Source organism: Curcuma longa, chromosome 1 (genome assembly GCF_044706935.1).
Source record: "Curcuma longa cultivar G26 ecotype Majalengka, Jawa Barat chromosome 1, ITB_CL_G26_1.1, whole genome shotgun sequence".
Taxonomy (NCBI): Eukaryota; Viridiplantae; Streptophyta; class Magnoliopsida; order Zingiberales; family Zingiberaceae; genus Curcuma; species Curcuma longa.
The window spans coordinates 12,323,833-12,345,562 of record NC_133861.1 but is presented as its reverse complement, the minus strand read 5'-3'; the positions used below and the strand labels follow the sequence as shown (position 1 = coordinate 12,345,562).

The window sequence follows — 21,730 nt, the reverse complement described above, 5'->3', positions numbered from 1 at the left end:
CTAAACATACGGAGAGCATGAGGGCCTTTATCAAGTTTATTTGCCTGCGATATGTCCTTGATTCTAAGGAGAAACCAGGCGGACGTCTGGAAAAGGCCTTGATTTCGAGCTGTAATATATTTTTATAATTCAGTCAGAACAGTTTGCCATTGTTGTTTGTTACTTACCGTATGATTGTAGGACCATGCCATTAACACCACATCGACAGTCCACGAGCTCTACCTGTTGCCAAGTCCACTTCCTCACTGCTACACAGTTGTTTCTTCTGTACGATGATCCAGAAAGGGACCCGAACAAGAAGTCTTACATTATTGTGTTCGACAAACGCCCACTTGTGGTCCTAGCGCCACCAATTACAGAGCCAACAACCATCATTACTGTTTCTACTCTTCTATCGTGCAGTTCACACTATGGTTTGCTATCCCTTTTATTATAATTATATTCGCTGTCTACTTTCACTAGTTTTATTAAATTCAATGCCTCATGTAAATTCTATATTATTTTCAGTTTCTTTATGTTTACATTGGGTTCTTTTTCACTGAAACGACTCGTCGTTTTCATAGCTTATCTTCCTTGACTTTTATGGAGCAGTCGTTCATTTTGATATCCTTGAACCTGTGGCTATCGGCAATCCGATTACTATCCAAACTGATGGAGCTCAATTAGATCAGGTGGGCCCTGGAACGGATCTTTCTCACAGATAAATCTGATCTACAACGGAGATGGAGTTATAGCAATTGACTAAAAGCCTAAAATAGATAAATCCCTTTTAACTTCACTAGAATCTTGTTTATTTGCTTCTCAATCTAGCAGAAGGGAAATAACAACACAATACACAATTCAGCAAGTGATTGTGATGTAGCTGAAATCCTCTGCTTCTGAAAGATTGTCTTATTGTTTCTTGCCATGATCAGCATACTGAATTCTTCAGCCGCGATGTCTGAAATTAAGTGAACACTAGTTTTTAAAGTAGCTGAAAAAACACACGCTTGCCATCAATAATCGATCCCTTTGTTAACATCTCTTTAGTTTGCTCACGACACACAGGACATGTGAATTGAACCTATACCTCTTGCCTATTTGATAAATGCAACTTGTTTAAAAGTTGCTTAATCTATCAAAAGCTTTCACTGCACCTCGTATTTGGATGCAGCCAAGCTCCACCACTGCCCTTGTTTCTCGTGGAATGACATTGACAGGCAGATTTATTGATAATTCATACTTGAAGGTGGAGAAGAACAATATCTCTCAATACAAAGTAATATATCTTCTAGTTATTGATCTAACGTGCATCTCATTCTCATGCGTTGTCACAAGTACTTTTTGCCTTGATGATCTCGTACGATGGAAGGAAGCTGAAGCCTGAAACTAAGATTCTAACACCAATTTATTACTCGAATCCATGATTGCTGTTCACTCCAAAAGGGATTCGTACGTGTTAACGCATTATTAATGCATTTCTGATTCCAAGCAGGACAAAGTGACGAAGCAAGATTGAGCTTGGGCTCTTCCATCAAACCTTCACCACATCTTTTGGTGTCATCAGTTCCTCCTCCCATCTATTTCCTCCAGTCTTCTCATGCAATTCTGTTCACTTCTTTTGCTGCCTTTTTTTTAAACCAAGGCGGCGTAGTCAATACAGATAAGAGTTGGAAGAACGCTGCAACCACAGGAATGCTGGGAGTTGATCAGGGAGCTGCGCCTCCACCTCCTTCAATATCTAAAAGGAAGCAACTGCTTTCCACCTCCATGAAGAGAACTAGCGAATGGTATGTGACTCTTTCCATCTCCATGATCTCTGTATCTTCTTTATTATGGTTCATGCATCCATTATATTTCCACTCTATAATTTTGTGTATTTGTAGAGCTGCCACCAACTCGTTGTCTTCCTGCTTCCACTAGATTTAATCATCTACTTTCAGGCTACTCCCTGTTTGTTTCTCTTTATCCTTCCCTTGCTTTCTCCAGGATTTATTCACAAGAGATCCCAAGCGACATAGAGGTGAAGGTGGGAGGTGCTATTTTGCCCTTGCACAAGGTAGTTGAATCTAAATCTCAAGTTTATCCTGTATGATGAGCACATTATTTGAATTACGCACACTTGACAAATAGTCGACTTGCCTTTTCCAGTTATTAGTTTAGAAGAAATTAAGTTCCGGCCAAAGGAAAACTAAGATAGATTAAGCGGAAAAAAAACAGGAACATGAAACAGAGTCGCGCTTGGGAGATGAAGAATTTTCTTTTGTTGTTACTTAAATAGACACACTCTTAGGTGAATTCTAAAACAGGGCTGTTCTGAAACGCTAAGCAGAAGATGATGATTTGAGAACGTCGTTGATGAATTATAACTTGTGTTTGTAGTTCCCCCTGGTCTCAAAAAGTGGTTATATCCAAAAGCTAATATCTGAGGTCAATTATCCCAATAACTCGACGATCGAAATCCCAGACATGCCCGGAGGCATCGAAGCTTTCGAACTGGTGGTTAAGTACTGTTATCAGTGTTATGGCATAAACTTTGAGATCAATGCAGACAACATCGCCATGCTCCGGTGCGCGGCCGATCACCTGGACATGACGGAAGAATACTCGGCCGGGAATCTAGTTGCCAGGACAGAGGCTTACTTGGAAGAAGTCGCACTGACGAGTCTCTCGACCGCAGTCACCGTGCTCCACAAAGCAGAGGAGCTTCTCCCCATGTCGGAGAAGGTGAAGTTGGTGAGTCGGTGCATCGACGCGGTGGCGTTGATGGCCTGCAGTGAGAGCCTGAGCCAGCTGGGTTCGTCGTCGACCACTACTGACAATTTCCAAGAAGGGTTTTCTTTGTCGTCACAGTCGAAGCCGATCGTGGATTGGTGGGCAGAGGAGCTGACGGTGCTCAGAATTGATACATTTCAACGAGTACTGATGGCGATGAAGGCAAGGGGGTTCAGGCAGTATGATATCGGTCCGGTGATCATGCTATATGCGCAGAAGTCCCTGCGAGGTTTGGTGAGCTAATCTGCCTCTCAAAGATCTCTCAATTCAATCAAATTCCGTTCCATAGACAATTACTATTCTTGGCCTTGATTACGCAGGACATCTTCGGGAGAGGAAGAAAGATATTCGCTCCCAAGCAGGAGCACGAGAAGAGAATCATACTAGAAACAGTGGTGAATCTCTTGCCGAGGGAGAGGAATGCTATGTCCGTTAGCTTCCTGTCAATGCTTTTGCGAGCATCCATTTTCCTGGACACCACCGTGGCCTGCCGGCTCGACCTGGAGAAGAGGATGAGCCTGCAACTGGGTCATGCAGTGCTGGACGATCTACTGATTCCTTCGTTCACCGTCAACGGCGACTCAACGTTCGACGTCGACACGGTGCAGAGAATACTGACCAACTACCTGGAGCACGAGGCCAATGCTAGCCGCGCCGATTACAACACCGACGACGACTTCATTTCTCCGCCGCGCAGCGACGTGGAGAAGGTCGGCCGGCTTATGGAGAGCTACCTCACGGAGATTGCTTCGGATCCCAACTTGACCATCGCGAGGTTCACTGGTCTCGGGGAGTTGGTGCCGCAGCGTGCGAGGATTAATGAAGACGGCATGTACAGAGCAATTGATATATACCTTAAGGTATTTCATTTATAGCTTTCGGAAGAAGGCCAATCTATCCTTGTAGAAATCGATGTCGATGCTGCATTTCTCATTTTCTGTTGAACTCTCTAGGCTCATCCATCGTTGACGGATACGGAAAGGAAGAAGATTTGCGGCTTGATGGACTGCCAGAAGCTGTCCAGGGAGGCTTGCGCCCACGCGGCGCAGAACGACAGGCTCCCGGTACAGACCGTAGTTCAAGTCCTTTACTCCGAGCAGCAGCGCATCAGAGATACCACCGGCATGAGCGGAAGCCTCACCGGCGCCGATTCCCCCGCGCTGTCGATCCGGTCGGGGTACAGCCGCAGCGGCGGAACCGACGAGGTCTGGCGGTTGCAGAGGGAGAACGACGACCTGCGAATGCAGCTGCTGAGGATGAAAATGCATATGAAGGACTCGGAGATGCAACCGAGGAAGATGGCGCCGGCCGACAAGCCGCCATTGCCGAAGAAGACGTTCATGAATTCTCTGTCGAAGAAGCTTGGGCGCCTCTACCCCTTTTCCGGTGCCGACGGCGCCAAGTCTTTATCCGGCAAGGCCCGAACAAAGCCACCGAAAGATCGGAGGCACTCCATCTCTTAAATTTGCGGCTTCTTTATTTTTCAGTAGTGTGCGATCATCCTTTTATTCTTGTGTTAAATAAATGTATCCTCTTCCTCCTCTCATTTCTATCAGGATCTTGCTGTAAATTATAGATCAGATACTTTCATCTGTAAAGAATAATGCTTACAAGGTGAATACGTATATAAATTATGGTGAAGATATACTCTGTTCTTCAACAAAACTCGCACGAAACAAACATCAAAGGATTCTCCAGTCACTCGAGGACCAAGTTTGTAGTGAGTCGCCCCAAATTATCATACTTTTCTGTGGATTATAGAACCTACTAGCTCTTGACTATTATCTACTTTCAAGTTAGATATAAAAGGTTTAATCAGGCAGATATGAGAGTTTGAATATGGTGGTATTATTATTACAATCCAAAAGAAGCTACCATGTCATGTTGCTTATTACATGAAAAGAACCAAGAAGGCTGCTGTAATCCATCATGTCTCATTTGCTCAATCTTGAACACTGTGCCCTTTCTTCCACCTCCGATCCTTGTGGAGTCATCTGGCATTGCCCAGTCACAGTTTTGGTGCTTCACAGACCCTGATTCACGCGGTGAAGAAGAAAAACTCGATCCTGATTCTGAAGTGTTTGATGCACTTGTCTTCTTCCTTTGAGTTCCGTAGCTTCCTGTGGCAAGCGTCAACTCCAGGTCACTCTCTTCATCAGCATCAAACTTCAGTTCTTCGTTGTCTTCAAGTGTTCTCAGGCTTGAGTTACTGTGAAGTGGCTTCCAGGATTCTCGATCTAGTTTTGCATCTCTCATCAACATCTTCTGAGTTCGATACAAGCGATGGAGCTCCTGGACCTGGATCAGGTAGATGAATAAAGAAAATCTCAAATTTTAGATGAATAAGAAAATCTCAAATTTTACGATTACTACATCGATCAGAGGTGAGAGAACTTGTCCTACCTGTTGTCTAAAAGTCTCTTCCTGCTTCAGCATCACCATTTTCATTGACATGTGTTCTTTCTCATACTGATCGATGAATCCCTCCATCGTCCTTGTATCTGATTGAGGTCGGCTACTTGAATTAGTTTGGATGTTTTTCTGATTCTCGGCTATTCTTCCAAGAAATGATGCCAAGAGCAGTTGACTTCTGTATAAGTTTCAGATTGGCAGTCAACTATCAATGTTGGTGGCTATAAGGTAAGATGGTGTCAACTAATCACCTAAACCTTTGATCTTCTAAACTTCGTAATACAGAATCCAACTGTATATGAAATTGACTAACTTCGAAAAGGGAAAACAGGAATTTTTAAATCAATTTTCTTACTTCTCATCAAGATTTTTCTTTTTTAGGTGGTTATCTATCATCAGTATCGATCTATTTGTGGCAGATCCTTGAGAAACTTTAGCAATCAAACAATCCCCTCAAGTAATTTGTCCATTTGAGAACTAAAACGATCTGTAAATTAAAGAAAGGAGATTATATTCCTCAAAAGAAAAGTAGCTTAATTTTGCAAGATCCCTCATTTCTTCCTACTCCGAAACAGGCAAGAAAAGTTGCATCTTGAAAAGCAAAAAGTTCCCTCGGGAGAGAATTGAGTAAACTGATAGTTTTAATAGCTAAAAGCCTCCCCCAAAAAAAGGAAGAGCAATCTGAAGAACAACTCAAGAACACAAAAGTTGCATCCAGAATTGGAGGAGACAATCCTCACCTGCGTCCTGTCACCTTCACTCCTAGACAACTTTCTTATCGACGTTGGCAGAATTCTGTTCTTCTTTCACAACCTGAATCCAAAACTTGCTTGGGGTGATAACCTGAACATGCTCAATCCGCCAAGGCAGATGTAGGATTTGAAGATTCTCCTCAGTCTCTCACCAGAATATTTTATTAGTTGCTCATGACATGAGCATGCCAAACAAATCCCAATGCCTTGGCAAGTGCAGTTCAAGTATATATCAAGGGAAAAGATGCCTCGACAGTGCCAGGGAAGGATAAATAATAATAAAATAAACAAGGGAAAACTACAGGACTACCCCAAAATAAATAAATAAACAAACCAATAATCGAAACACCAGCTAAATCTGCCATGGTACATCACATGGATCCTGGACTGCAAAAAAAATCATTAAATCAACAGTTGTCTCAGCATGTATTTTAATAAGTGTCTTTATTACTTGATAATTTAGGAAATAAGTGAGATGACATTATGCTTTGAGAAGAATTCTTGAATTCTTAATGGCTTCAGATCTGAAACAGGAGTTGGATTATTTGCTACTTGTTCAGACAATAATTTGCCTCCAGTATTAGCTTCAATTAGGCCAACAAACACAAAAAAGTCTTAGATCATGCCTTTTGCTTAAAAATATGAATCCAACTGTCCAAGGATATTATCACATGAGAGGTGTGTGCATCATTAATGAATGAAAGATGATAGAAAGGCTGTTCCTTCTTACATTTCTTCCAAGGAGGAAAAGGTCTGATTTTGTCCTTGCTGTACTAATCCAATCAAAGAATGAATTGTCGAGTTTACAAGATCCAAAAGGCTTAAAAAAAAGTGGAGGACATGATCATGGGGATGAGTGACTTGTGTGTTTCTATGAATTGTCGACAACGCATGTGGGGGCTTAACTGGATAACTCTCGGTTTCATTCTTAGACATGGAATTATTCTTCAAGGTGGCATAGTTCCTGACAGGATTATGATCGAGTCTGGAGAAAGAATTGGAACTAATTTTGTTCATCTTTCACTGATTCAGAAGCAGAGTTTTAAACATGAAACTGAATCTAGTGTTCTACAAATTTGAACGGGATCACCATGATGAAGATATTAGGCTTGGGGGAATCCCTTCACCTTGTAAAAGAAACCGTCAGTCCTTTAATTGAAATCAGTCAAATTATATTGGGATCACTTATCTTGAATTGTCCTCCTCTTTTCTCTTGATTGATCAGATTTCTAAGTTTAAAACGCAAGTCAAATATCTTTGTATATTTTAAACTCTTTCACCAGATCAATCTTGAACATAGACAATCTTCTTCCTAATTCGCCTGCAAAATAAAATTTACCTTTAAAATATTCATCCCTAGAAGAGTCCAAGACGTCTCTACCTTCAATAAATGAATATTCGTTCTGCTAGTGGCATTGACTACGTTAGAATTACTTAATACAAGAGCCCATCACATTAATTAGTTTCAGAGAGGATGATGAAGTAAAGGTAGATGCTGATGAGGCCGCATGCATGATTCATCTCTCAAGAAGACAACTCTGTCACTTTCAACCTTGCTGATGAAGATGGAGCTCGAGAGTCACTCCTTTTTCATAAAGGGTCTTTTACATATATCAAACAATCTTTTTTGGACTCATATCTAATATGCGAAAACTACTGAATTAGTGTTGATGGAGACGACGACACGACAACAACTTATTAACGAATAACATTGTATAACTCTAGAAATATTAATTTTTTTTAAAACAAATAAAGTAAAGTAATTGATAAAATTATGCAATCGATTATGATAATATATCAAGACGTCCTCACCGTCCATTTTACTTGGCCCCACCAAAGTGAACGTAGCTCGATGTGATGGAGCTCACCCACCACCACATCAGTCATCACTTCCACCTATTTAATATCAATTCTAAGATTCATGCAATTTTAAAGCAACTAATGCTTTAGTGGAACCTATCAAAGTAGTTAAAAAAATAAATAAATAAAGGGTCAATTTGATCATGCCAAATTAAATAATTGTATTTCAAACTAAATCACCCCTATACATCATCAAGCAAGATTGGTGATTGGCGACAAGTGGAAGGGTAATGCGTTAATTATGTTCTCTAGCCGTAAAGTTTAATCGCATCCAAATACTATTGCCACTTTAATTTATTATATCAAATGGCCGGCTGAGATTAAATATTTACCGGTTAAACATGTAAAAGATGTCTACTTTACAACAACAAAAAAATCGATAATTGATTGATGTATTTAGTTGCTTCCATATTTTGTATTGGCACTTTAGCAAGTGGGTTATGAGGCCCTCTCTCCTCTATCCCTCCCGATGTGATAGTTGGCGCATTATGTGACAAATAATTGACTTATTAATTGCATTTTATTCTTCTTATGAATCAGTTATATATGAACTAAATCAATGTCTAAATCCCAAATTCTATATTTAAGTATAATGAAACTCGCACATCAACGTTATTGGGCACAACTACCTTTGAAGCCACCTTAAAGTGATTAATTTGAAAACAATTATGTCACATTAATTAGTAATTACTGGGTAATTTCTACGTCTCCTTTAAAGAAAAAAAACAAACGAATAAAAGGGACGAAGACATTTGTCGTGTAGCGAGGAGTAAGACATCACATGATGAATGCTATCTCTTATCTTGTCGGGTGGATGCCGTGGAGGGGCCCAATGGGTGTCCTAAGAGAGAGATATTGATAAAGTAATGGTAGATTCGCCGGCCACACACATGTTGGCATAGATCTCCACGTGTTCATGCTTATGTTGTTGAGGTGATGCCTCTTTATCCACACTGGATTGATTCTCGAACCTGTTTATTTCAGACTTGTTTGTTCTCCATGTACATAGAATTAGAGTTCGAGATGGGCATCTATAAATGATTTTATAAAATAGATTCAGTAATTTGTTGATTTAATTTAAATTTTATAAAAAAGATAAAGTTGATTTCATCCTTTTCTTTGCAGCTCAGTAAAAGAGCAGAAGTTCAAGCATGGAGTTGCAAATTAATTAACATTCAAAATACTCTTATTTCAGAATTTTTGATTTCTCTGAAAGACAAATCATTCGATCACACAAGAAGTAGAATTTGGATAACTTGCGATCACAAATAAACAGATTATCACTGCATTTGTTTTCCTGTAAAAACTAGTGTATCAATTTTCTCTTCAGAAAAAATATCAGCATAATCCCACTTATTTCCTAAAGCAAAATTCAAAGTTTAGCATCATGTTGAAGAAGCAACGCACTGATCAATAACAGAAGAGAGCTTGGCTTAAAAGTTAAAAATTTTAGCTGCTAGCAGAAGATCTTTCAGTGACTACAGGATCTCCAATGCCCGGAAAGAAGGCCGCTCGCCGAATTTTAGCAGATGGGCAACTTCATAAACTGGTCGTAGTTGTCTGATCATCTGAACATCCAGATATGCATCACAGTTGAAGCACCAAACTGATAGATCACTGCCAGATGTTAATCACAAAGCATTAAACAGGCACTCACTTGAAGTTGATCAGCCCATGGAGTAAGAGTAAGAGGGCAATTTATGAAACCTGAAACTCAAAGCAAGGCAGTGCCCAGTTTCTTGGTGATGGTTCACCATGTGCTTGTTGATAAAACGACTGCAGAAAACATCTTTGCAGCTCAAACACAGCCAGTTTTCGGCAGGGTGATGGCACCTGAAATTTCCTTAACACAACCAGTTATATCCATCATCATGTTAACTAAATGATGTTTCGGAGACATTATTACGAACAGGTGATAGAACTTAGACATAGCGAACCATTCAAATCGAGGAAGGGCCTTACAAAACTTCTAAAATCGTTAGGGTTTATCTCCTACCTTGATTCATCTTGATCTCCAGCTACATGGAACCGTAGTATGCCAATTTGCAGTCGGGGAAAAAAAAGAAACTCGAATCAGATATACATAAGTTGATGAAGAGGCAAACCTAGTGCAGGGGGAATCCGGAAGAGGAATTTGGGACAGGTCGGAGCACAACGATGGCAGATGGTCGCAGGTCGTTCGAGCCTCGACCCAGCCGGATTCGGCGCCAAAGAACTCTTCCTCGTCCACCTTGACCTAAGGATCAGAAATACACCAATCAATCACAAGGATCAACCGGGTACTAGCACAATGGATTGCAAAGATAAGAAGGTAGATCTCTTACGGTTCCCGACGACGAGCTGCCCTCCGCCGCCATGGTGGCTCGATTCGAAGAAGGGAAAACCGAACCGTCTGTGAGTACCCTCGACGCCAACATGTCGTCGGAGTCGGACTATTATCGGGCCGGACCATGCGAATCAAGTAATAGCATTGGGCTGAAACACGACGGTCGGCCCATTCGAGCACCCATTGCCATTGGCCAACGCCATGGCTGCTGCTGTGCTCAGTGTTGCAGTGCGGCGATATGGAACCACGACGTGCTCTCTCAATCTTACTGTTGTAGTGTAGCGCTGTGTTTCAGTCTTTCGCAAGTGCATGCCTTTCATCACTGCCCGAAGCAAGCGCGCCTCCCGACGCTCTCGCATTTAATCGCCCTCGGGTTCTCCGTGTCTCTGCCAGGTAGTGATGGAGGAGCGCATGGGAGCCAACTACGATGGTTTTTTTTTTTGAAATCCCTGCTTCAGTTGTTTGTCTGCCTCTTTCGTCCCTAAATCCCAGGCTTCATGGGTTCCTTGGCTATTTAGGGATTGTTCTTCGTTCCCTTTTTCTTTGCGCTATAGGGGAAGAAATTGGTTGGCAGATGAGATCTTCGAGCCTCCTTGCTATGATACTGGCGTCTGGCGCTTTATTTGCATTCCTTTTCTTCACAACTATGATTTTCAATGCCGCAGGTATGCTTCCTTCCTTCAAATGTTATTTTTTCCTTCTTTAGCTCTGGTGTCATTTTAAGTGTAGTTTTTTTTTTCTTACGTTCATGCAATTCATATTTCATTGTGGTCTTAAGAAGGACAAGATAGTTCTTTGATTAACAGCATTGTCATTGTGGAGTCTCAGGTCCGACATTGACTAATGGAACTGTAATAGTTATCCCTGCGCATGGTAGAAGTACCATGACCGTATTCAGTAACAGGAAACACAAGGTAAGTGAATGCAGTGTCGACATTATTGATTACATTCTTGTGCATTGTTTGCCTTAATTTTTCCAGGCTACTAAGAACTACTATAGAGGTCCGCATGACTTGTACAACAGAAAAACTGAGCTAATTTAGCTGGTTCTACAAAATCATCATTTTTCTGAATTAACTCATCAGTATACAAATTCACATGCATTCTATTACCTAACCAAAGCCGAAAGCGACTTCCTTTCTTTGGAAGGTAAGTGATAAAGCGAGGTTTGAAACTAAAATCTTCCATGAAAAAAATAAGCCTTTTACCAAAGGGTTCACTTAGGTTTCCAAAATTCCAAAGTGGGCACCCTATTTTCAAATGTATCAAAGGGCAGACGTGCTTTCATAAGATTCCCAAAATGGAACACATGCTTATAAAACAATAGCAGCTAGCCAACTACCTAATCTAAAAATAGGTTGTTGATGAAAATTATTAGGGTAATTTAAATTGTGGGTTTCAAACCTCTCAACTGGTACTCCACTCATCGACTATTAAAAAATAAAAGACATTAACTACTTGAGCTATAGGTTCTTCACTATATCTCCATCACATAAATGCATAGCCCTTGAACTCCTATATAATCCTAAGTAGTTAAACTATAATTAAACTCATGGACTTGTGCCTTCTCTATGTTTTCTTGATTGTCGGTGACCTAGTCGAATGGCTAATGTGGTGCCAAAGCAGGTCAACAGTTGAACCCCTAACTTGTGTGTTGATATTACCCCAGTTTTTGTGTTGATCTTTTGCACAATTAACATTGCAATATCTACTCTTTTATGACGCCTCATAATCTGTTAAAGCATTAAAACATAATGAATCCTCTCTTAATAATTAAGCTTTTGGATTGTACAGTACTTTGATAGTCTTTAACACAGATAAGCTCATTGATGCATTGTCAACTGATAAAACTTAGCAAGCCATTCTATTTCATATGATGACCGCAGTTCTTGCTTGATGAGTTTTGCCAAAAGAGAAGAAGAAGAAGAAGAAGAAGAGATTTTACTAGTGAAAATATTGTATTATGAAATTCTAGTTTGGTATATGACAAGCGAATGTACCTTTTTGCATGACTTAACCTGATTTGACTGAAGAATTTTCAAATTCCTTTTTGTTTATCACCTCTCAATAACAACATTTTAGAAACTTTGCACCTCCCGTCATGATAGAACTACTGTGAAAGAATCTTCTGTCTTTTTTTTTTTTTTTTTTTTTTTGCATTAGTTTAACCTGCAAACTTGAAACTTCTCGGTCAGTTCATCAATGTAGATTGAGCACGACACCTTAGTGCATACATTTATTCCCATTATCGTCAGACATTCTCTTATCTTGTTTGTGTTACTGACTAGCTACCTATTTTCACAGGTTAACAGATACCTCACCATCAATATCAGAAATTATAGAGATCTAGCAAGCATCAACAAAGCTGATTATCGTGGTACACCTCCAAGTTCAAGAGCAACCATTGATCATGGTCCAATTGAACATGGAACTCCTCTTATGCCATACATCCCAAGATCTGTGCCGCCTCCACAACCCTTCCACCCTAAGAATGGATCCCCATGAAGCTAAATGTGTAATCTGAACTTGCTGGGTCTTACTTTTTCTCTAGTTAGGACAAACCACGTGCAAAATGCTAGTGTAGTAGACTAATCCGCAGATTTGTAATAATATTCTCGTTCAGTTCTTGATGCTTATATCTGTAAAATTGCAAGTGCCTGTGCTGGACATCGGTGGCCATGTTAAACTTTGCTTTGTATAACTAGTGCCCTACGCTAATTATAAAGTTGGCCTGGAAATTTTCATGCACTATTTGGTTGCTTCATCAAGCTTTAAGATGCAGTGTCAGAAATGATCTGCTATTGCTTAATTTTTGAGACAATTTTTACTATGTGACCTTTCTTCAGAACCTTCTGGTCGAAGAAACTAATTGAGGATAACTATATAAATCTTCTTCGTCACTGGATTTAATCTCTTTTTATATTTTATTTTAGTTTATTAATGAAACTAAATATCGCACTGGACTAGCGACAAACAGAAATTATGCAACATTTCATAAAAAGAAAAAAAAAATCAAGATTCAGAGAAAGTGAAATTCCATAGAGAAACAAAAGGTTTTCCCTGTGGTGCTTGAGACCACACGTCATAATGGCAGTTGGATGTCTCCTAAGAAAAGGAGGGAGAGTAGGGAAGGTGGATGAACTGTACCAACCTGTAAAGAGGATAAGATTGGAGGCCAAAAGTTAATGGTGGTGGAATGTTCACAGAGTGGCACAACTCTCGCTGGAATGAAGACACTTCAGAGAACTTTTTTTTCTTCTGATTATTGCTGCTGTATATAGCAATCCTTTTCTTCTGAAAAAAAAAATATTGAGAAGAGGTTTGCTTTATACAACTATGATGTTGTATGGAAATGACTAGTGTTTTTAACTCTGCGATCTTAATCTAATACACTGAGTGGCGTACTGGCTCTTTATTTTATTGAAGTCCTGAAGCAGCAGTACGATGGTTGAGATGCCTTTTGAGTTAGCATTCATCCTTTTTCAGTTAACACGACGATCGAAGAACAGACACTTCAATAATTCACGAGCTAACTAATTTTCTAGTGTAAGATTATCAGTCATTGACAATGAAATGCTTGTGTTTTAAGATTCGATCACCGACAACGGTTTGGGATGGTAGATGCGAGAGGTCAGCCTCGGTCAATGATCGAGCCTCGTGCCCTCATTTGTGGAGATCTCCTCGGTGAGCTCGAAAGTCAACGTCTAGTTTTTTTTCCACTCAAGAAAAATCAAGAAATATACTAGTGTAAGTTGAAAAGAGTGATCCATCCACTGTCACATTGTAGCATATTTTTCCATTCATTCAAGATAAACAAAAGTTTCTGCATGTGCCAGGCAACAACAAATGATGAAGATTGATTTATTATATATATATATTTTAAAAAAACATTAAGTTTTAAATTTTATTGAAAAAGAAAATAATCTACTTAATTACTCACTCAAGCTTTTGCTCAGTTTTAGCTGCATTTGCAAGCTAAGCAATGCTAGTTAATGGAGCTGAAAACAACAATCTAACACACCTAATCCTAGCTACATTTTTTAATGATGGAATCTTGACAACCCCCCTTTAGATTTGGTTGCAAATGACTTGGAGATCAGCCACAATGTCCTTCTCGAATTTAATCACTGAGCTCTGCTAGAAATGCAACCCCTGCAAGACAAGTATTTATTGCTGACTTAAAAGGGAGTCCAATTATTAGTTGAAAAATCCTAAACGGAGCAGCGTGATGAGAAGACAATCAACTGCCTCAACTACTGCTTGACCTCTATACACAAATCGATAAATAGTGAACAGTCCGTTTTTATGTTCCAACCAATACTAACTAGTAAGTGGACCAATAAAGGATTTGGTCGAACGAACTTGGTCTTTCTTTCTTTCTTTCGTGTGTCGTTCACTGGTGTCATTCTGTTCTGTGTTGCCTTTTGTATTATGCCTCATTTCTAGTGTGTCCGGAGTGCAATCTCAGTTCACTTAACGGCTAAAAAAACTGCCTAATTCCTGGGTAGTGAGAGACACTCTGGTTTGGTCTTTATCTTGGCAACGCGGCCAAAGCCTTGCATTGCTTAGCAGCAACACCACACTAATAAAAGCTTACCAATGTACTGCGTGTTTTGTGCTAGACAGAGAGAGAGAACAAATTTAATCTTTGAGGGGCAGATACAAATGCAAAGGCAAAGGCAAAGCCTCTCTCTCTCTCTCGCCTCGCACACTCTCGTTCTCTTCCTCATCGTGCTGGCTGCTGCTCCAGGGAGTGTGAAGACGACGGTCTGGTGCTCCGCCGGGTGATGTGACCGACCCACCCTTTCCTCCTTGGCTTCTGGTCGCTGTAATTCGAGAAGGGAGAGGGAGATCGAGCGAGATCTGCGACTAGATCCATGGTGGCTGCTGCAGCCGCCACCCGGAACCCTACGAAGCCCCGCAAGAGCAGCTCTCCTTCTCCAGGTCGCCAAGATCCGCAGATTCCTTATCGCCTGCCCTTGATCCCCTCGGAGAAGGACAATGCTGGTGGCGCGGTGAGACGGCCTCGTACCAAGGAGATCGGGTCCCGCAATATCTCCTCTTTTAGTTCCTCCTCCGCCTCTTCGAATTCTACTTCGTATTCTGCCACCAGTAACTTCTCTTCTTCGAGCTCGTCGTCGAGCTCTCGGCGTTTTCCGTCGCCGTTCGCGAACTCCCGGCCGTCGACGCCGCCGGCATTGCGCCAATCCAGCTCCCAGAAGCGATCTTGCTCCGCGGATCGGGCTCGACCTTCCACGCCTGCAGGCCGTGGCGTGCCGAGGGAGGCCGAACCTTCCGTAGCCGCCAGCACTCTCTGCACGACGACACGGAGCCTTTCTGTCTCGTTCCAGGGTGAATCTTTCTTCTACCAGACCAGCCGCGCCAAGACCGTCTCCCCTAGCACCCCCACGCCGGAACGGCGGCGACCTGTTGCCACCGTTTCTGCTGCAGCGAAGACCGGTGATCATTTGGAGAACTCAAGGCCCTTTGATAGCCACCACCGATGGCCCGCCTCTCGAGCCCAGCCACCGAATTCGTTGATGAGGAGCTCGAGCTGTTCCTCCGAGAAAAAAGAACCGATCTTGGCCACCGTCAGGTTGCTCCACCAGTCGATGTTGTTCGACGATAGTTCAAGGAGGATATCGTTTGATGGGGGTGATCTCTCAGTTTCATCCGATACCGACAGTGTTTCCTCTGGGAGTAATTCTGGTACACCTGAGTTCAGTGTTCTTTCAAGGGCAAAGGTGACTTCCCGTGGGATCAGTGTACCAGCCAGGTATAGGCAAGAAATGAACAGCCAGCTGCGTCAGTACCCAGAGCCTTGTTCCCCTTCGCCAAATTCAAAGCCGGGGGCGCCGAAGTGGAGTGGGACAAAGAAATTGTCTGATAGCCCCTTGTCTTGTCCAAGTTCAACTTCTTCACCACTTCGGGGACCCATGAGACCACCTTCACCTAGTAAGATCGTGGCATCAAGGGGCATGTCTAGCTCTCTACGGGCACAGACTAATGTAGCAACGAGTACCTCACCAATTGCTCCTGCGGGCAATGCACCTTCCATTATAAGCTTTGCTGCTGAAGTGCGCAGGGCAAAGAAAGGGGAGAACCGGATTGAGGAGGCTCACTTGTTGAGGCTGCTTGATAACCGACATTTACAGTGGCGATGCATTAATGCCAGGGCCAATGCTGCACTGATACTACAGAAATTAACTATAGAGGTAATAACTATTCTTACGATTAGTTACCTGTATATCTTTGATAGTTTTTATTGGAGTTATTTGTGTTACCTACCTCGTGGAACGTCATAGATGTCATGCATTCGTTAATTGTTTAAGATTTCTGAAAAGAAATTTACTTACTCTTCAAAATAAGTTCTCTATTCCACTACATTATCTTTGGCCTCCATCCAGTCATATGATTTTCAGAATGAATGTAGTTTTCCCTTGAAATTTATTGACCAAAAGACCAGATTTTATTAGTCATTTTCATTACTTGCAGCCTTAAATGATTATAAGAATCTTAGCATAATACCCCCAATTTTTCATGTGTCCTTTCTGTAAAACATGCTTGTGAACTTAGTTGTGTACTGTTCTTTTGTAGTTGTGCTTTTGATCTCCTAGTGTAGTTAGTTGTTTCTAATTTGATTCCAAGGGTTTTTATATTCTATGAAGCTGTGGAAGAGCAACAAAAAGCTCAGGTTGACCATTTGAGGCAGACAAAATCAACCAATGTGAATATTGAGAATAGATGAGAGAACACTGATCACTCAGCTATCTAAGCTGCATGTTGAGAGGGATTGTTTATATACTGTGTTTATATACTGTGGTGGATTAGAAAAAGGTTGTGGGCACCACACCACACCTAGTGTAGGGTAAGGGGCGTTGAAGGGTGTGTGGACGGTGTTTATGCTAGAGACTTTGGGGTAACGGCATTGGGTGAGAGAAAACAAATGGCAGTCATGGACAGGAAAGCAAATATTCGGATTTTTATATGGAAGCAGAAGGGGAGGTTCTGCCATTGTATCAAAGACATGGCTTCCCTATAGATATTGAAGCTAAATTGCTATATCAGTGTCGCTATATAAGCCCATCCAAACTGGAAATGTGGCTAAATGTTATGAACTTTCTTTCTGAAAACAATTTAAAATAAACTGCAAGGGGTCGCCATTTAATAGCTATGTGTTTTGCATTGGCTGTGTAAATGTATGTAGCTGAATAGTTGTCATAAATACACATGGCTTGAAACTTTAGCAGTGTGGAGATGCTAAAGATGGACTACTGTTTTTTGCATCCTAAGAAAATGAGAGGGTACAATAATAGTAAGCTGGAAATTGCGGAGTCTTAGGAAGATCGCAAGTGTGATATGGATGTGTCAAAATAATCTTTTGAAGTTCCTTCCAAGAAAAGTTGTGATGCAAAATTTACAGAAATTAACAACTGTGGTCAGGGCAAAAAGAGATCTGGTCATAGGAGCTAAGAGGCTATGATTGCATATAGCCTATTAATTTCTAGGGTGTTTCTAGCAATTCTAAATGATACTAAAGAGGCTATTTGGTCAAATTAAATAGTGAGGAAGAAAGGCTCATGATTATTCTATTTCAGGAGCTTATAGCTAGGGTACAATGGATAACAAAATTTAAAAATACTTTTAAAGCAAGATTCTTGTTCAGTTGTTGTCACCACCCAAGTCAAAAACCTTGTGGGTTTATCTATAAAGAGAGTATTCATTAATTAGCAATGAAAGTGAATTGTAACTCATCTAGTATACAAAGCATGGCCCCAATACTGGATGAATAAGATTGATTGGAGCATTACAATTTACCTGACTTGTATACAAATCATCTTCATCCAGCCACATACAACACAAACTGGATACAAAAACCTAATGGATGATGTTTGTGTTCAGAGGCTAAGAAGCCACCAAGTAGTTTGCTCAATACTAGTGCTTGTCCTTGTTGAACAAAATATTCACGTTGATGCACAATAAGTTCATTATTCAGCTGCACAGCATAAATGATTTCTCTGATAGAATATTTGCCATGACCAAGCTCTAACCGCATGGGAACTATAGAGTTCCCGACTCATTGTATGCAAAGCCTAGTCTCATAAGTGATGACACACTAATTATCTTGTCCATGATACACCTACCTATGTAATTGGCATTTTCTTGAGGCACATGTCACAAGCATTGTGTCAAGGATCCCCTGCAAATGATGAAGGTTCAGAGGCCTAGGTTCACTGAGTTGCCGCCCTCATACTCAGTTTCTGCATTTAGGTCCCAACATAACCTAGAGCTTTGGTTTCATAATTGCCAAGAGATTCACAACCCACACACAAACTCTCATTATCTTAAAAAAGCAGGACATGCAATAGATCACTGCTCACGTATTTGTATGCATTGTTTCACTACTTCACATATGAATATGCATTGTGTATTATTATTCAAGTCACTCTCTTAGACCAAGCTAGTTTAGTTCAAGACGATTTAATATATATAGGGATAGACTAAATGTGAATAAGATGATTGATTTAATCTATGTTTATGTTTATTTATCATGTGTATAAAGAATCCAAAAAATGAGAGAGAGAGAGAGAGAGAGAGAGAGATCCATTAACTAATATAATGTGTAAAGGGACAGTGTTTCATGGCTTAGGCAAAAGGAATCGGAAATGGATGAACATGACTTTCTATTAACAATTTACGCTAATCTTCCAAATTGTTATGGAGTGTCAAATCTACATACTTTGTGCTTTATTAGCTAATGCTCTCATTTGATCTTTACAGAAAGATATATACAATGCTTGGACAACAACCTCAGAGTTGCGTGATTCTATTACTACTAAAAGGATCAAGCTACAACTTCTGACACAAAATTTAAAGCTGGCTTCCATCTTTAAAGAACAAGTACATCTATCTTTAACTTAGTTTCTCTTTGTTTTTGAAATGTCTATTCGAATCTGTCAGCATATGTCTATTTATAATGTATTTGGATTCTGATCATGATTTTGTGATCATATTTGGTGCTTTCAATTAGTTTTAACATGGTCTATTATAATTTTTAGTTATTTAAGAACCTGACTATTAGCATTATGTACAGTTATGTCATAAGATATTTTTGCTGTCCACTTATCAAACTATAGTTTAGATTCAAGGTTGCATTGTTATGATGGAAGCAAACAAGATATATTCCCCTCTTAGTTTATAATTAGAAAATACATGAGGAATATTTTGGGACAAAATAATTAACTGATTGCAGTTAGATATATTTATAGAAAAGTTGCTAGATCTATCATTATCCAATCTAGTATTATGAAAAGATTTTCTCATTTGTTGAAAAAGTAATCAATGTTAAGTTGCTTCAGGCTATTGTGAAACAATTCCAGCTTGGATGTTCACCGGAGTTTCTTGATTAGTATTGATTCAAGCCACAATCGGTCCATCTCTGACAATAGAACCATATTTATCTAATTTTTGCTAAACCTGCAAATCCAAATTTGTATTGATCCTGTCACATCCCAAGTGGGTCTCCACAGCCATAGGCAGGACATGACATCCATGATGGCAAATGACAATTTAGCTCACCACCTACTCAGTCAATCAACCATTCCAAATAGAACAAGATGTAAAGATTTCTAATTAACTTTTTTTTAAGTTTTCACAATGAGAATCCATAAGAAAAATCGAACTTGCATAATTAACCAAAAATTACTTACATTACTCATGACAGATGAACTAATGAACGATTAAACACAAGTTCCTTACTCTACTGGCAATAAGTGGAAGTGATATGAATGATTGAAATATAAAGGACAAGAACTCTAACTGCATAGATAAGAAATAAATGACAATGGAAATAATAATAATAAACAATATACAAAATACACTGCAATCTTAACTCACCTGAACCCAAAATGACTTCCACTTGTGATCCTGCAGTAGCAACGAAAAACATCATCAAGGAAAACTGAGCAGATCAAGCACTCTGATAAATGATAATAAGATAAACAACAATTATACATCATGAAATGAGCTCAAAATAAGAAATCACTACCTGCAAACAATAACCTTATGATACGTTTATACTGCTAATAACAATCATTGAGCAAGTTGGGACCCATCCAATGAGTGTACAACATGGTATAGATTATTATATTTCCTTAGCTGTTGTCAACTCTTTAGGGAGCTCAAGAATTCTTAGAAATCTTTTCCTTTTCCGCGAGACTTGCAACTATGTCATGTATTTCCTATATGTTTAGCTATTTATTCAGTTCTATGAACTCACGCCCAACTTTGTAAAAGTAGTTGGCCTATCTGGAAGAATGGTCACTCATTGACAGAGAGCATTCAAGTTTATTGTTGGGAGCAATTGAGGCATTAAAAGCTAGCACTGTCCGCCTACCCATTGTTAGTGGTGCCAAGGTTTGTATTTATCTGATTTTACATATCAACAAACATAATCAGTTGGATAGATATGTTTACTTTGCTGAATATAATTGTCTTGCTTCACAGATGGACATCCTCGAACTTAAGGACACTGTTGGTTCAGCAGTTGATATGATGCAAGCAATGGGATCCTCAATATGCTCCCTATTATCAAAGGTGATTATCTCTACAACTTTATTCTTGTCATATTGCATCTACTTTGGTCTTGATTGTGATCACCTTGCATCTACTTTAGACTTGATTGTTATCTTTTCTTCTACAGTTGCTTTTGATGTTTGCGGTTGTGTTTTGGAATGTTCTTCAGTTTTTGTTCAGAAAACCAAAACCATTGAATGGAATATATGTGTAAACAAATCCAAGGTTCAGTTAACTGCTATTAAGAATTATGATAAATGAGAGAATTCTTGAATTAAGCTATCTGCTGATTCACATGTATGATTAAGTCTTTCTTCCACATCACAATTTAGGATTTTCTACTAGGACTGACGTACCTGATGGAGTCTCAAAATCTTGAACAGTGTTCTTTTGCTCATGGTATCCATTGTGCACCTCATTGACATCAAACTCAAACTCTTTCTTGCAAATTCACTATATACAAAATTTGTGAGGCTAGTTGGGATAAACATGGTGTAATTTGTCAGCAAATGCCTCTTTACAGGTACAAGGAACTAGTATCTTGTTATCTGACATTACTAAATTGGCGGCACAGGAAAGTGCACTACTTGATCAATCAAGAAATCTCTTGTCCACAGCGGCAGCTATGCATGCAAGTCTCACTCCTTTTTTTCCCCCAATGAATTTCATGTTTAAGTTCCCTAACTTTTATATGAATTTGTGAAACAGGTAAAGCAATGCAGCCTGCAAGGGCATCTAGTACAGCTAAAAAGAAAAGCCAGCCAATTGTAAGCACATAGAAGGTTCCCTCAGCAAACTTGTGATCACTAACATCACAGTAAGCTCTTCCTTTTTCTAACCCGAATGATTGCCATGAAATAAAAAGCTAGTGTTTTACGTGTCTGATTTGCATATTTTTTCTGTCATTTCCCACCTCCATCTGTATTGTAACCAGGGATTCATAGCCTTTTTCAGTCATGATCATGCTCATGCTCTTCTTACCACAATCAAAGAAAAGTTCATGTACATATACAATGCACTGCTTGGTTAAAGCGAGCATTTTTTGTTTGTT

General features: G+C 40.0%; 5 protein-coding genes across 7 annotated transcripts; 3 read left to right on the top strand and 2 right to left on the bottom strand.

Moving 5' to 3' along the window:
* Window positions 1-1,414: 1,414 nt before the first annotated feature.
* LOC141837938 (BTB/POZ domain-containing protein SR1IP1) lies at window positions 1,415-4,395 on the top strand. The gene is made up of 5 exons (XM_074725308.1): window positions 1,415-1,769; window positions 1,969-2,038; window positions 2,362-2,988; window positions 3,075-3,614; window positions 3,708-4,395. Exons 1-5 carry the CDS (start codon window positions 1,675-1,677, stop codon window positions 4,215-4,217), a joined length of 1,842 nt encoding a protein of 613 aa, XP_074581409.1. The 5' UTR covers window positions 1,415-1,674; the 3' UTR covers window positions 4,218-4,395.
* Window positions 4,396-4,580: 185 nt separating this feature from the next.
* Window positions 4,581-6,106, bottom strand: LOC141845636 (uncharacterized). 2 transcript variants are annotated; one of them, XM_074733699.1, is made up of 3 exons: window positions 5,907-6,106; window positions 5,158-5,344; window positions 4,581-5,052 (listed from the first exon to the last, which is right to left on the bottom strand). In XM_074733699.1, exons 2-3 carry the CDS (start codon window positions 5,242-5,244, stop codon window positions 4,609-4,611), a joined length of 531 nt encoding a protein of 176 aa, XP_074589800.1. In that variant the 5' UTR covers window positions 5,245-5,344; window positions 5,907-6,106; the 3' UTR covers window positions 4,581-4,608. The 2 variants fall into 2 exon arrangements, with proteins under 2 accessions (XP_074589800.1, XP_074589805.1); XM_074733704.1 differs by having other exon boundaries at window positions 5,158-5,255.
* Window positions 6,107-9,096: 2,990 nt separating this feature from the next.
* Window positions 9,097-10,182, bottom strand: LOC141844192 (uncharacterized). The gene is made up of 4 exons (XM_074732226.1): window positions 10,103-10,182; window positions 9,884-10,014; window positions 9,486-9,611; window positions 9,097-9,395 (listed from the first exon to the last, which is right to left on the bottom strand). The coding sequence occupies exons 1-4, from the start codon at window positions 10,133-10,135 to the stop codon at window positions 9,257-9,259; spliced, it is 429 nt and encodes a 142-aa protein (XP_074588327.1). The 5' UTR covers window positions 10,136-10,182; the 3' UTR covers window positions 9,097-9,256.
* A 75-nt stretch (window positions 10,183-10,257) lies between these two features.
* On the top strand, window positions 10,258-12,609 carry LOC141824351 (uncharacterized; the record flags this gene model as incomplete). Its single annotated transcript, XM_074711625.1, has 5 exons — window positions 10,258-10,307; window positions 10,364-10,497; window positions 10,659-10,769; window positions 10,933-11,018; window positions 12,409-12,609. Coding segments are annotated over 5 exons (582 nt in total), but the record flags the coding sequence as incomplete, so codon positions are not given.
* A 2,372-nt stretch (window positions 12,610-14,981) lies between these two features.
* Window positions 14,982-21,730, top strand: LOC141843195 (QWRF motif-containing protein 2-like). Of its 2 annotated transcripts, XM_074731247.1 has the most exons (6): window positions 14,982-16,319; window positions 18,886-19,005; window positions 20,404-20,520; window positions 20,611-20,700; window positions 21,203-21,310; window positions 21,388-21,730. In XM_074731247.1, the coding sequence occupies exons 1-6, from the start codon at window positions 14,982-14,984 to the stop codon at window positions 21,448-21,450; spliced, it is 1,836 nt and encodes a 611-aa protein (XP_074587348.1). In that variant the 3' UTR covers window positions 21,451-21,730. The 2 variants fall into 2 exon arrangements, with proteins under 2 accessions (XP_074587348.1, XP_074587340.1); XM_074731239.1 differs by lacking the exon at window positions 21,388-21,730 and having other exon boundaries at window positions 21,203-21,382.

What these genes read in the sequence shown, in the direction of transcription:
- LOC141845636 (XM_074733699.1), bottom strand. Translation starts at nt 5,244, where the DNA reads ATGGAGGGATTCATCGATCAGTATGAGAAAGAACACATGTCAATGAAA. An exon ending in AAGAGACTTTTAGACAACAG is followed by an intron (nt 5,053 to 5,157) that starts GTAGGACAAGTT and finishes TACCTGATCCAG; the next exon opens with GTCCAGGAGCTCCATCGCTT.
- LOC141837938 (XM_074725308.1), top strand. Translation starts at nt 1,675, where the DNA reads ATGCTGGGAGTTGATCAGGGAGCTGCGCCTCCACCTCCTTCAATATCT. An exon ending in ATGAAGAGAACTAGCGAATG is followed by an intron (nt 1,770 to 1,968) that starts GTATGTGACTCT and finishes TGCTTTCTCCAG; the next exon opens with GATTTATTCACAAGAGATCC. An exon ending in CAATTGATATATACCTTAAG is followed by an intron (nt 3,615 to 3,707) that starts GTATTTCATTTA and finishes TGAACTCTCTAG; the next exon opens with GCTCATCCATCGTTGACGGA.
- LOC141843195 (XM_074731239.1), top strand. Translation starts at nt 14,982, where the DNA reads ATGGTGGCTGCTGCAGCCGCCACCCGGAACCCTACGAAGCCCCGCAAG. An exon ending in TACAGAAATTAACTATAGAG is followed by an intron (nt 16,320 to 18,885) that starts GTAATAACTATT and finishes TGATCTTTACAG; the next exon opens with AAAGATATATACAATGCTTG. An exon ending in CTTCCATCTTTAAAGAACAA is followed by an intron (nt 19,006 to 20,403) that starts GTACATCTATCT and finishes TTGTAAAAGTAG; the next exon opens with TTGGCCTATCTGGAAGAATG.
- LOC141844192 (XM_074732226.1), bottom strand. Translation starts at nt 10,135, where the DNA reads ATGGCGGCGGAGGGCAGCTCGTCGTCGGGAACC. An exon ending in GCAGCTCGTCGTCGGGAACC is followed by an intron (nt 10,015 to 10,102) that starts GTAAGAGATCTA and finishes TCTGATCCTTAG; the next exon opens with GTCAAGGTGGACGAGGAAGA. An exon ending in TGCCTTGCTTTGAGTTTCAG is followed by an intron (nt 9,396 to 9,485) that starts GTTTCATAAATT and finishes AACATCTGGCAG; the next exon opens with TGATCTATCAGTTTGGTGCT.